Genomic DNA, 12,719 nt, shown 5'->3' with positions numbered 1-12,719 from the left:
AAGTTATTTACTATAAAGAAAAATTTAGGTAAAATCTATATATAGAGATAAATAGAGAAACTTATGTCAATTTTGATTATTGGAAGCCTCTTCCTGCTCAATAAATCATCAAAATTATCAATATGTTGCTCTTGATTTTGCAACAAAAAATTAAAAGCAAAAATAATGTTATTTATATGTAAAACTTTAAGGGCATGTTTGATAGCTAGAAAATAACAAAGATGGAACTTACGTGTTAATGTACCACTTGCATGAAAAAAATTTATATAAAGCTGCTACCATATGGGGCAGGATTGAAATAGGAAGTTGCTTCCTCAATCATCTTCTGTGATTGATAAGAAATGGTAAGGTAAATAAAGAACCTACCTATCATGTTCCCAAATGTTAAAAAAGTTCCCACTAAAAACGTTCCCAGCTTTGAATGTAAAAAAAATTTCCACTGAAAAGTTGGAACTTGAAAAGGGAAGTTTATAACAAAATTTTCCCTGATAAAATTGTGCCGTAGGGTTTACTCAGCCGCTCAGTCACCCCTCTCTTCGCAATCAGCCGCTCAGCAAAACAGCAGCTCCACTGCGAAAGTTTTCTCTTGCTCTCTCTTCCGAGTAAAGGCAGCCTCTCACCAGTACTATTGGCAGCCTTGCAACCTCAATAAGTACCGCTAATCAGTGAGGTCTTTGTTGATTTTGCACTTTTTTTCTTCTTTTTTCTTGCTAATTTCGGATTTCTCTATTAGCAACATTGTTATCAGGATTTTTTTGGAGGAAACCCTATAAAAACATTTCTAGGGTTAAATCTACTTATTTTGTATAATTTCGTATGTTGAATGTAGTATTAAATTGGTTTAATAGTTTTCTATGTTGTAAATCGAGTTCTAAGGCAATGCAAAAGCTTTATTTCGTGATTTTTCTATGTTGTAGATCTAGATTCAGGGTTAACTGATTGTTTTGAGTGCTTGACATCAAGTTCCCTGACAATCTATCCGTATTAGAGTGCTTGTTGGTTGTCTGCATGATAAGATATTAGAGAGCTTGTTGGTTGTGTGCATGATAAGATATTAGAGAGCTTGTTGGTTGTGTGCATGATAAGATATTAGAGAGCTTGTTGGTTGTCTGCATGATAAAAATATGGATGCACAATCATTTGATAGTTTGGGTTCTTGTTGGAAACAGTATACTTCATTCCAGACTGCTGTAACTTTGATTAGCTTGATTCACTGTGAGATTGCTACATTAGCATCACCCTAGTTCATGCAAACCTTAAAATTTGTTATATTGTTTTTATTATGGAAACAATCCCATAAAAAATTGAAAAAATTGAATTAGAGCTCCAAGAATTCTCAACCCTCAAACTCAATTGTGGACAAATGCAAAAGATTTAAATCTTTTGGAGCTCCAAATCGAATGTTATTTAGAGGAGCCACTCCAAAAATAGTTTATTTGAAAAGAGGATTAGAAAAAAAAAAAGACTTACTTGGTTCAGATTTTCAGATTAGCTTGGGTAGTCCATCAAAAAAGTAGTTTGATTAGCTTGGGTAATTCATATTTTCCTGTATCTCTCTCCTTTACCTCTTCTCCTACTTGCTTAGTTCAAATCTCCGCAAAAAACCATATTCCCTTCTCTTAAACTCATTCTCCAATTCAACTGCAGATTGTTTTGGTAATGGGGTAAGGCTCGATCTCCTTACTCTTCACCAATCTGGACCCTTTATGGACTTTGAACACCACCGCTCTGATCCTTCACTCCCGAACCTATCAGACTATGAGACCACCATCCCCAACTTCTTCGAGTTCTGTGATACCAAGTACATGGACTATTGTCCATGCCATGACACCAAGAGAGAGAAGAAATTTGACACCCATATGCTATTTTTCAGAGACTATTCGCATCAAATGAGTATTATTGGTTTTAGTTTTGTAGGACTTCTGTCAAGAAACTTTAGTTTCTGGGAATGATCATAGTCAAATTTGGAAATTGGAAGGTGGTTTCGGGTTCATAATGAATGAGGATTTGCTTTCAGTGCTCTTATTGAACACTGATTTCCGAAGTGATCAACTTTACTTTCATGGCTAATTAAAATGTTGTTTGTAGTTTGTCGTTTGTCGTTTTTCTATATTTCTTTTTAATTAATCCATGTTACATCCTTCTTTGAGAAATTGCTCTGATGTCGTTTGGATGACAATTCAATTTATCCATTAACCTTTTCAATGCCCTTTAGAAAATTATGCTGAGTTATTCAGAAGGTTTTCTTCATTATGCTGCAAATTGTGGCAATACTCTATCATGAATATTACCATGCTATCTGTTATTTATTGTAAGGATCTTCAGCTGTATTTGGTTTGAAAGAAACAATAAGATTGGCTGCAATGATTATGATGGCATCACATAGTTAGAATGATTTAGTCATTAAGGGGAAGGTGAAGTTATCGGGTGAGATGTTTTCATGCAACATGTGGGTGTAGAGAGAGAGCATTAGCTGGGGATGGACTTGATGACAATATTCTGATTATGACATTTCATATGGGATGGCTCATAATGGAAGACATTGCTTTAACCGCAGATGAGACCTTGGGTCTCTTCTTATATGAGATATTTCCTTCTTCTGATACTTATCTATTTCTATGCTCTCTAGTCTATTCATTGCCCATTTAGCTCCTTACTGATTGTGTATACCTGCCATATTTTATGCACCTTTTGCATGGGTTTTTATGAATGTGAATTTGAATTATAGACAACTTGAACTTAGAGAAACCTATGCTTGAAGAGTAGGCCCTTACTAATTATCTTGCTTTCTTTTATAGGATTTGATTAGATTTCTGTTATTATGCTCTCTTTTGTTATGCTTTATTTATGGTTCAATAGTACAGGGTGGTTATGTTAGTGGTTGCGCATGTACATTTCCATCATCGTCTTTTTTTGCATCCTTGGGAACCTTTTGTGTGCGAAATGCTAAACAGTTCAGCATGTTGCATTGTGGTCAATGCATTCTTATTCTGATCTTTTATGTTGAATTCTATGATGGATTTACTTTGTACAGTTTTGGCATATTCAACACATTGAGTTTCCTTAAGCTCTATATGACAATTTTTTGCATTGTTTCTCTTTAAAGTGACTAGACGATATAGATACGCATTCTCGTTGTTGTAGGACTTGGTTACTGGATTGTACTTTGAGCTTCCAATGATTACTAAAATTCATTGTGGTACTTTGTTCTGGCGTTCTTTGCATTCTCTATTTATGTTTGAGCTATAATGCCTTGTACTTTTTATTATTTATTTATGCTTAATATTTAGTGCCTTCTAGTTTAAATAAATCAACCTAACGAGGCATTATTATAACTGCTGAGCCACTGGAACCCTGTAGAGGAGGCCCAAGAACTTCTTTAACTTCTTAGGAGGTTATCAAACACAGAAACCAGGAACTTCTTTAACTTCCCAGGAGTTTATCGAATACAGAAACCAAGAACTTCTTACGGTAACTTATATCTTCTCAGCAAGGAGGAACTTCCGATTTATAGTTCATGAACTTGCTTCCAGTTATCAAACAGGCCCATAATGTAGAACTATGGATGCCCCTAACATATCCATCGGAAAGGGTAGTTTTAATGTTGAAAAACCCTTTGATTGATCATCTCGACATCGAGATGTATGACTATGAAAACTTAAAAGATTTTAAGTCTCATAAATAGTGCATGTTACAACATATTATCTACACCGTCCATTTTCAAGATTTTCATATGTTTATAGATCTACTTGATGTTAACTATTTTTTAAATTTAAACTTTTATAATTAGATATAAAAATAGATTTTGAGAAGAACTTTTTACATCACAATTATATACCATGATAAAATTTGAAGGTGCACCTTACCTCTACACCTATGGATGCATCCGTATGCAAACTTCACCCTTGATAAACACAGTAAGTTAAAGAGGTAACTTACTGGGAACCTCGAGGTACTGATAAAAACAAGTAAGTCAAAGAGGTAACTTACTGGGAACCTCGCTGAAGGGTAAAAGTAAGTTACCCACCCCCGACTGCCCTCGCGAAGAAGAGGGTATTTGCTTGTCCCCGACTGCCGTAACCACAGAGCGGAGACCATCTTGCGCTTTCTCTTTGCGCCTATGAGCCTCCTCACAAAGGTATATCTCAGTTTTTTCTCTCTCCCCTAATTTTTTCTCCCTCTGTTTTTTTTCTCTATCCCATGGTTTTTTTGGTCTGATTTTTTCTCTAGGTTCCGAACATGGTGAAAATGGATCTAGGGTTTTTTTTTTAATATTGTTTTGTGGTAAATTGTTCTATGTAGGGAAAATTTCACAGTTCTCTCATTTTCCAATTCTTCTTTTCATCTGGTTTCTTCTACTACACAGGTGACAATCATAACCATTTGGTGTCCCCTTTTTTCTTTTTTTATCTTTTGTGACTGCTATCATCGGAAAATGAGATAATCAATGAGATTGCTTAAATTTGATTCATGGTTAGCTTATTTTTTTCTTCATTGATAGTTATTTTGTTGGTTTTGAAGAAAAGAAAGAAAAAAAATTGCAGTATTGCTTTCTTTTTTGCCATAGGTTAGATTAAGCTTACTTTTTATTTTTCAATATCGAGCATAGGGTTTTATCTAACAATTGAGAATGTAGTTATAGAATCAGAGAACAAAAAAAAAACAACTTGTTATAGATTGACTGGAAAATAACAACATTTTTCAGGGAAATCAGCAGGAAATTTGTTGAGTTTGTTGTGGAATTTTAGTTCAGGAAATGGTTGAAGAATCCAATATTCAATTTAATTAATCCTGACTATTTGATGTATAGAATAGTTTTTCTAGGCAAAACAGAACAAATCATTGCCATGAAGTTTGAATGAGAGAAAATTGATTCTCTTTAATGATTGAGGTGAATTTTAGTTATGATTGTGATTGGCGTAATTGTGAAATATTTAAAGGTTTATTGCTTCTAAAGTTTGTATAACTCTTTCATATGACTGAACTATCCAAAAAAGAATGTCAATGTTGCTCACCATTATAATGTCAATGCTGCTCATCATTAAAATGTCAATGCTGCTCACTATTATACAGTTTATAGTATGTTATCAGTTGAAAACTGGCCCTTCATATAGCTGTATTGGACTTATTTTCCTCACAAATGAATATATCAATAGTAACATAGTTTTAGATGTTTGATGCGCTCTTTTGGTCTTTTCTAATGATGTTTGATAAACACATAATAATAATAATATAGTTATTCTGCCTGTGTGTGTAGACTACAGAGTAAGGCCTGTTATGTAACTGATTAAAGAGTATTTTGTCTGTGTATCCAGTGGATTATCAAAGATAGAGACCCATAACTTCTTTAACGTTCCAGCAAGTTATCAAACGCAGAAACCCAGAACTTCTTTAACATTCCAGCAGGTTATCAAACACAGAAACCCAGAACTTCTTATAGTAACTTCTTTATTGACAGCAAAGAAGAAGTTCCAATTTCCAGGGAATATTTACCTTCCAGTTATCAAACACGCCCATATACTGAACTGCACTGCAGAATGAAATAATAAACCAAAAAAGAGGAGGCGCGGTTCCGAAAAATGTCTGCAAAAGCTGTGAAATTTGCTGTAAATGCAGCAAAAATGGGTGTAAAATCGGCTTTAAATGGTTCAAAATTCTCTGCAAATTCATCTGCAAGTCTAGTTGAGAAACCAGCCGGGGGTTATCCATGGAGAGAGAAACTCGAAAAGCACAAAGAAGAGCTTTCAAAGGGAGTTTGGGGATATTGGCACCTTGGGTCATGGAAACCTCTCGCCATTAGTGCAAGACATCGAGCTCGAGTCAGGAAGGAAGTTTTATTGGCTGGAGAGTATGTGTCTTTTTTGCCCTAGTTGTAGTTATGGTTTTGTATTTGATTTTTCAGATTTTGTTTGCTATTAATGCTTTTACTTCTATTGTTCTTTTTTTGATTTGATTTATCCCAATTGCATTGTTCTTGTTTTGTTTTGATTTATCATCATATTTTGGGAATACCAAAAGGAAAAAGTATCATGGCTACCGTCACACCTTGATTTCTCCTTTGCTATTTTAGGGTTTTTTTATGTGATTTGAGGTGCATTGCTATTGGTCTTTCAGGTTTATTCAGTTGATTGAAAATGCAGATATGCTACGCTCTAGTTTATTTTTGTCATTTTATTTTTGTTTAATATGATTTACAGTAGTTTCTTTCATCCATTAATTGAGGCTGTTTTCATTGTTCCTTATTTCCCAATATTTTTATTGCCCTTCTTCCTTGGCCCCTCTCTCCCTTACGTATTGTTTTCAGTTTGTACTCGTATTTCCTGTTTGGATAATTTTTGGGTTAAACATGGTAAACCTTTTCTTTTTGTGAGTTTCTAAATTGCTTGGAAGTTCTCATGACTGAAGCATAAATGAATTGAATTGAGGCATTAGAGTTTTAAGAACTCCTATGTTTTTTCTTTGCAAATAACTCTGTCTTCTAAAAATTGGAGCACTAAAACTCTGATTCTTCATATTTGAGTGATTATGGCGAAATTATTTTGGGCTATGCCAGGGATTGGCCATATGATCCACCAAGAAAAGAAATGAGGAGCAAAAGGAAGGGTCACAAGTGCGATAGAATATCAGCAGAGAAGTATGATTATATTTGATGTTTTTGTTGAATTTGGATTCCTTTCCAACTTTTATCTTTGGAAATGGAATTGGATTCCGGCCTTTCCTTTTTCTTCGTCTTTTTCCTTTCCCACTCTTTGAAATTTGACTGGGCATTCTTCCTTTCCTCTCTCTTGTTTAGGAGGGCAAAAACTGCTGAACTCATGAAGAAAATGCCAGAAATGTTACTGAAATACAAGGTGAGGTTTTCCTTTTTTCTTCTTCTTTTTTTTCTTTTGATGAGTTAAGAACCACTTGTTGTGACTACTCAGTTATATTTTCTGTAACATTATTTTCCATTGTGAAGTGGGGTTTATGAGCAAGGTAGTAATAGAGAATTTAGTAATTGTAATGTCATTATTGAATGTAAGGCCACACCTAATGTCTAAAAATCTCAGTTATCTTGTTTTGGATGTTACAATGCTATATGCTGTTGTTCCTAGAGACATACTTTCATCTTTCGTGGAATGCATGAATAATACCAAATCATTAAGATACTAGAAAAGGAGAATAATGTTGTTTCTCTATAAATTCTCTATGAATACATATATTTATTCTTGGCTGTTTTTGTAGGCCCCATTAAACACTGGGCTCAAAGTAGTAACTATCTATTAATTATTATTATTAATCCGGTTGCCTTTACTCCAAAAAAAAAAAAAGTCATGTCGCTATAAGAAAGGGAATCCCTTGGTTCAGGAATCTCTAGAGGTGCAGTAGGAAGAAAAGTAATGGTGGGAACAAAGCGATGAGTACTGGGTCACGAACTTGCAGGATGGTTTATGATGAATTGGTGATTCTAGAGGTAGAGATAAAAGAAAAGTTTCTAGTAAGAGTATGTTGATATCCAAATTGACAAACCTTCCGTAGTGCTCCTTATTGGCTATTAGATGTTCAGGCTGTGCGTGATTAATCCTGCTTCTGATTTCATAAAGGACAACAATACGGTGTGATGCATGAGTAGATGTGAAGATAGAAAGGATGTAAGTAGAATTCCTAACTGTCCATTGGTTTAGTTGGGTGAAAATATCATGGAGGTACCATTGGGATTTTAGGAATAATATCTTTATTTAGCATGCATAGCAAGAACAAGGATACCCTGATGCAATTTGGCCTAGAGCAGGAAGTGAACATGTTTTGGAGAATACCAAAAAGACATCTTCCGTTGACTAGCTTTGTACTCTTGCCACCATTGATCTAGGTCCAAATGTCTAATAGATACATCTAGGGCTCCTTTCTTCCCCTTTTTTTCTCTTTTTTTTTTTTTTAATAATTTGGCTCTTTCATGATTATATGTACATTTGAGTTGTTCAATGAATGTGTGATGCATAAAAGAATCATAGAGGCAGGTATTTCAGATTAGTTTACCATATGAGTATTTCCTATTAAATGAGTGGATGTCCTATCTTAGATGGGTTAGGAGTGACTATGGATGAGTATATTAGATTAGGTTCTGAGGATTGACAACCAAGTTTGAGCCTTATCAGTTATGTATGAGTGGTTTTTGCTGCACATTATCTCATTTCTTGAGTGTAGAAGATGGTTTTTGTGGGTCAAGATATTTCCTGAGTGTAGAAGATGCTTTTTGTGGGCCAAGATATCAATTAAACATTCTGCATGTTGAATTGATAATTGTCTACTGCAATATTTTATTGGCACACATTTGTTAATCTTGATGGATCTAAACCTTGAATCTATGTGGGTTACAACTGAGTATCTACCACAGCGTGTTAATTCTTTCAAAAGAATCAGATGTGTCGATTTTTATAAGGCAAATCCTAGTGGAATGTACTTGGTCCAACAAAACTACTGATTACGGGGTTCCGTGGAAAACATTAAACGACCTTTGAAATTCTTTGCAATTACATAAATTTCCTTGGATAAATGTAAAACCATTTGAATTACGTAAGGCCAAATTTATGTATTTTGGATGTTCTACTTGGATAGGAACTCCATCACTAGAGTTATTTATGGGGATTAGAGGTGGATGTCCAACCTCCTGTAAGATTATCTACTCTGCTGATGATCAAGCAACTGGGGTTAGCCAGCTTTTTGTTTTTTTTTTAAAGTGGCCGATTAGGGCAGGGCAAGAGGTTGGAGAGATATATAATTCAGTAGAATCTTTACTTAACAGATTTCCAGTATTACTTAGGGCCCTGCGAAATACCTTAAAGAGAGTTCGTATTTTCCATTGTTCCCTACTTCTAAGTGACTCATACTTGCACTTCAAATTTCAAATTAGATTTCTCAATTTGCTCTCTTGGAATTGTAGGAGTGTTCTAGAAAATGTAGCCATGGTCACAACTTAAAACAGTCAATCGCTGATGAGAACTAGGCACATTAGGTTCACATGTATGAGAACTACTAAATATTATGCAAAATATCAATTAAAGGTCAAATTACCTTACAAAATCAATAAAGGTCTCAAACCATCCTATTTAACATTAGGAATGTTTCTTTTTAAGTTTCATTTATTGTAAAAATAACCAAACTGCTCCTGTTCAGGATTGGGAACTATTGACAAGCATGTGTAGTTTGGTGATTGAGCCCCTTCTTAAGTGGCCCTAGCCAAATGATGAAAATACCCCTAGTTGTTCAAAGTTTGCGATATAGAATTGCCAAATGACAAAAACAATCACAGTCATTCATGGTTAGCAACATGGAACTCACTTTTTTCATTGTAAACCTTTGTTCTATGTTGCTAACTCTAAACAACCATGGGTATTTTTGTTATTTGCATGGACCACTCAAGTAGGGCTTAATTACCCAAATGCATTTGCTTGTTTAAGTTTTGCAATCCTGATTGGGGGGCAATTTGATTGATATTTTCTCAATATTCATCTATGCTATTTACCATATCCTGCTTGAATTGGTAAGTTGACATGGTGTGTCCTGATTGAACTTGAATTTGTGGCTCCTAAGGCAATTGCTTGTTTTAACTATGAGAACTACATGGTATGTATCAACTAAGGAGCTAAATTGCAAGTTGTAGTAATCTCCCCAAGAAAAAGAAATAAAAGTCCAATGGTGATTAGGAAAGTGTTGGAATCTCTGAAAAGCCTGATGGTTTTTTCTTACTTTGCCTTGAACTAGGCAAAGGAAATTCTCCTTTTGCAGGGAACTGCCCTTTTCCTGGACCCTTGTATTTTCTATGAGTAAGAATCTCATTAGAAGTGGTTGTTCAAGGCACATCTGGGGTCATTTTTTGCCTTCCTTTGTTGTTTGATAGAAGGTTCTTGGCTAGTGGCTACACAACCTTTTTATATGTGAAATCATTTACAAATCTTTGCATTGAGTCATTGGACTCATTTTGATTTGACAAATTAGAGAGGAAGTTGTAGAACCTTAGAGGCGAGTTGAATGAACTAATGGTTTTTATGTTCTTAAGCAATTAAAAAAAAAAAAAAAAAAAAATCAGTTCTATTGTGAACCAGAATGCGCTTTTGCTTGAGGAGATTTTTAGGTTAGAGTAATGGGATGCGGAAACCGTCTCGATTCAGAGATAGAGAAAGGAAAACAAAGTCCAGTGAAGTTTTTTCAGGAATTTTTGAGGGAACTACGGTACTGATTGTTTCTAATGCATCTTACCTTGGCTTTATTCCTATGATCAAAGGCATCTAAAAAGTACTTTTCTCAATAATGCTGTAGCTTCTTAGATTGATTTGCTGAGCAGGGCTATTGTCATTTATCCATGAAGTGGCCTCGTCATTTAACTTTTCTTGAGAGGACTTTTTAGAGGGATTGTTTTCTTTGTTGTTGACCTTGGGTCATGGTAGCCTTGGAATAATGACTAAGGTTTACTTGAAAATCCCTACCACTACACTGATTGGGGAGTTCTTGCTTATATGTTTTTAGTAACATGCCCTAGCCCTAGTTTTTTAAATATTTTTGGTAGTTTTCTTGGGCTTAGGCAAGGTTTTTCAAACCCCATTTTCTCTAGTGAAAGTTTACGAGTTAGCTTTCATGTGCTTAATGGGATGGAAAATTTATTTATGGAAATTTGCCAGCCTTAGGCAGGGTGGTCCACTATCACAATTGTGCATTACTACTTAAATATACTAAAAAAGGCATGTGATGTGCACTTGTGCCTGTGCACACGTGCATGTGTGCTGTGTGTGCATGCACCCTCTTGCATGCACGTTGATTCTCTTCAATTATATGTTATCCGCTGGTGATTTTGTTGCTGGAGATTCTCTAGAAGGTGATAATGCTGGAGATTCTCTAGAAGGTGATAAATGTTAGCGATTTCTAGCATATAGTTTGTTTGCCAGTGAAACTGGAAATAAGCAGTTTGATGTGGACTTCGCATTTATAATTGTGTCCAAGAACCAGGCTGGTTCATGTATCTGTCTATCCTAACAAGAGATTCAAATGTTGGAGAATGTTTGTAGGAAACTTGAGATCTTCAATAAGAAATGGATGCAGTTGCAAAACTTATATTTTATCTTACTGTGAATGTTGACCCTATAATTGGGCTTAGTTGATTTTGGTGTTGATGATTCACGACTTCTGTCATTATGTTTTTTCAGAAGAGCAGATGGGAAAAGAAGATGAAAGAGGAGGATTCAAAGGATTCATAATATTGGGGTGCCAAGAAATTCTCAGTTTCTGTGTGGGTGCGTGGAATCATGTTGCTGTACTTAATGAGTCACTTGTTCTAAACTTCGTTATATTTTAGTTTGTTATATTTTAGTTTTATAGTGGGTGTTTGTGGCTGAGTTTTTGAAGGCTGTTGTAATGAGATTATGAATCAAGATTGGCATTTTGTAGTGATATTAAGTAGTTATCCAAAAATTGGAATCGGGCGGCCCTGAATTGCTAGTCTGATTGTAATTCGCCTGGTCTGATTTCCAAGTTAGATTGACAAAGAAATTTAAAAAAAAAAAATAGTGTGGAGGATGGAGGTGATGCCTGGTGCCTCATTCTGGAATCACCCCATCAGTCGATCACTTGGTATTTTCTTTTAATAGACAAATATTGGGTTTGGAATTTGTGGTAAAACTTGATAGGGCCGTAGCTCTATCAAAATAAGTAAAACTTCACCTCAAAACTCATGGAAATTGTAGATTTGGCTTCGGAAAACCATCAAATTAATCATCTCGATATTGACCATTATAGTGTTCATAGATCTGTTAGATTTGTATCATTTTTTTATAGGAAAAGGAAAGAAATAAGAGAACCTTCGCTAAGACCAACATCAACATTGGAAAAGACTAAGCAGAATGGGTGGCCATCATAAAAGACTAAACCAGAATCTCCGAAGATGACATAATCACAGGCACTTCTGAAGTATTGGGACCCTGCCCTCAAATAATTAGAATGTTTCCCCCTCGGAGGGTCAACTTAAACTCAATTTGGATGGATATTTTAGTAACCCGGGGGACCATGGATGAGTAATCAAAAGACTCTAATAAAGGTCTCTTACTTGGGTACATTAGGAAACTGCCATGCAAATGAAGCAAAGGCGATAGCTCATTTGCAAGGGCTGAGTTGTTGAATGAATCAAACAAGGTTCAAAAACATCGGCTCGGCCAAGGTACTCGTGCCCTGGCCAAGGCGATGTACTCGTCCGAATCCGATTTACTTGGCCGGAGTCATCCTCAGTTTTTTGTTTTAAAAATCACGCAAGTTAAATGCATGTATAAAATGAGTAGCAGATTTCATTCATTTCAATCGCGCCACCATTGTTACTACCATTTTGCGGTCACCATTGTTACTACAGTTATTTTTTTAACTATATATTTCTTAATGGCTTGGATTTAATTTGGAGCTATTTTTTCTATAATTCTCTTAACAAAAATTCATGTTGCGTGAGTCTGTAAGAGGTATTGAGTTCGATTGTGCGAGGGAGCTACATTTCTTTTTAGAACTCTTTTTATCTTTTTATCTTAACTCTTTAAAACAATATTCTTACATCTCATGAATTCTAAAAAATGACCTCTCATTTTTTTTCATAATTAATGCTTTCTTTAGAGCTCGTTTTTTTATAACTCTTAAAAAAAAAAATCTTACATATATAACATAATATACAATATTATATATGATGTATAATATATAATATATGCCAGTAA

The 12,719-nt window shown here is 35.0% G+C and overlaps 1 protein-coding gene across 13 annotated transcripts; it reads left to right on the top strand.

Moving 5' to 3' along the window:
* Positions 1-622: 622 nt before the first annotated feature.
* On the top strand, positions 623-11,442 carry LOC18449001 (tyrosine sulfotransferase-like protein). Of its 13 annotated transcripts, none has more exons than XM_088855678.1 (7): positions 623-665; positions 3,856-4,138; positions 4,303-4,366; positions 5,459-5,848; positions 6,554-6,634; positions 6,794-6,851; positions 11,178-11,442. In XM_088855678.1, the coding sequence occupies exons 4-7, from the start codon at positions 5,580-5,582 to the stop codon at positions 11,226-11,228; spliced, it is 459 nt and encodes a 152-aa protein (XP_088711804.1). In that variant the 5' UTR covers positions 623-665; positions 3,856-4,138; positions 4,303-4,366; positions 5,459-5,579; the 3' UTR covers positions 11,229-11,442. The 13 variants fall into 13 exon arrangements, with proteins under 13 accessions (XP_088711804.1, XP_088711802.1, XP_020532165.1 ...); XM_088855676.1 differs by having other exon boundaries at positions 5,316-5,848; XM_020676506.2 differs by having other exon boundaries at positions 623-670.
* Positions 11,443-12,719: the final 1,277 nt, after the last annotated feature.

The sequence above is a fragment of the Amborella trichopoda genome, chromosome 13 (genome assembly GCF_054954075.1).
Source record: "Amborella trichopoda isolate Santa Cruz 75 chromosome 13, AtrichopodaSantaCruz75HAP2 v2.0, whole genome shotgun sequence".
NCBI classification, from domain to species: Eukaryota; Viridiplantae; Streptophyta; class Magnoliopsida; order Amborellales; family Amborellaceae; genus Amborella; species Amborella trichopoda.
Note: the sequence above shows the minus strand (reverse complement) of the source record. Positions and strands in the feature narration are given on the sequence as shown.

Bases quoted from the DNA above. Each gene is read 5' to 3' on its own strand.
- LOC18449001 (XM_011630558.3), top strand. From the start codon at position 5,580: ATGTCTGCAAAAGCTGTGAAATTTGCTGTAAATGCAGCAAAAATGGGT. The intron at 5,849-6,553 runs GTATGTGTCTTT...GGGCTATGCCAG, and splicing joins GAAGTTTTATTGGCTGGAGA to GGATTGGCCATATGATCCAC. The intron at 6,635-6,793 runs GTATGATTATAT...TCTCTTGTTTAG, and splicing joins GATAGAATATCAGCAGAGAA to GAGGGCAAAAACTGCTGAAC.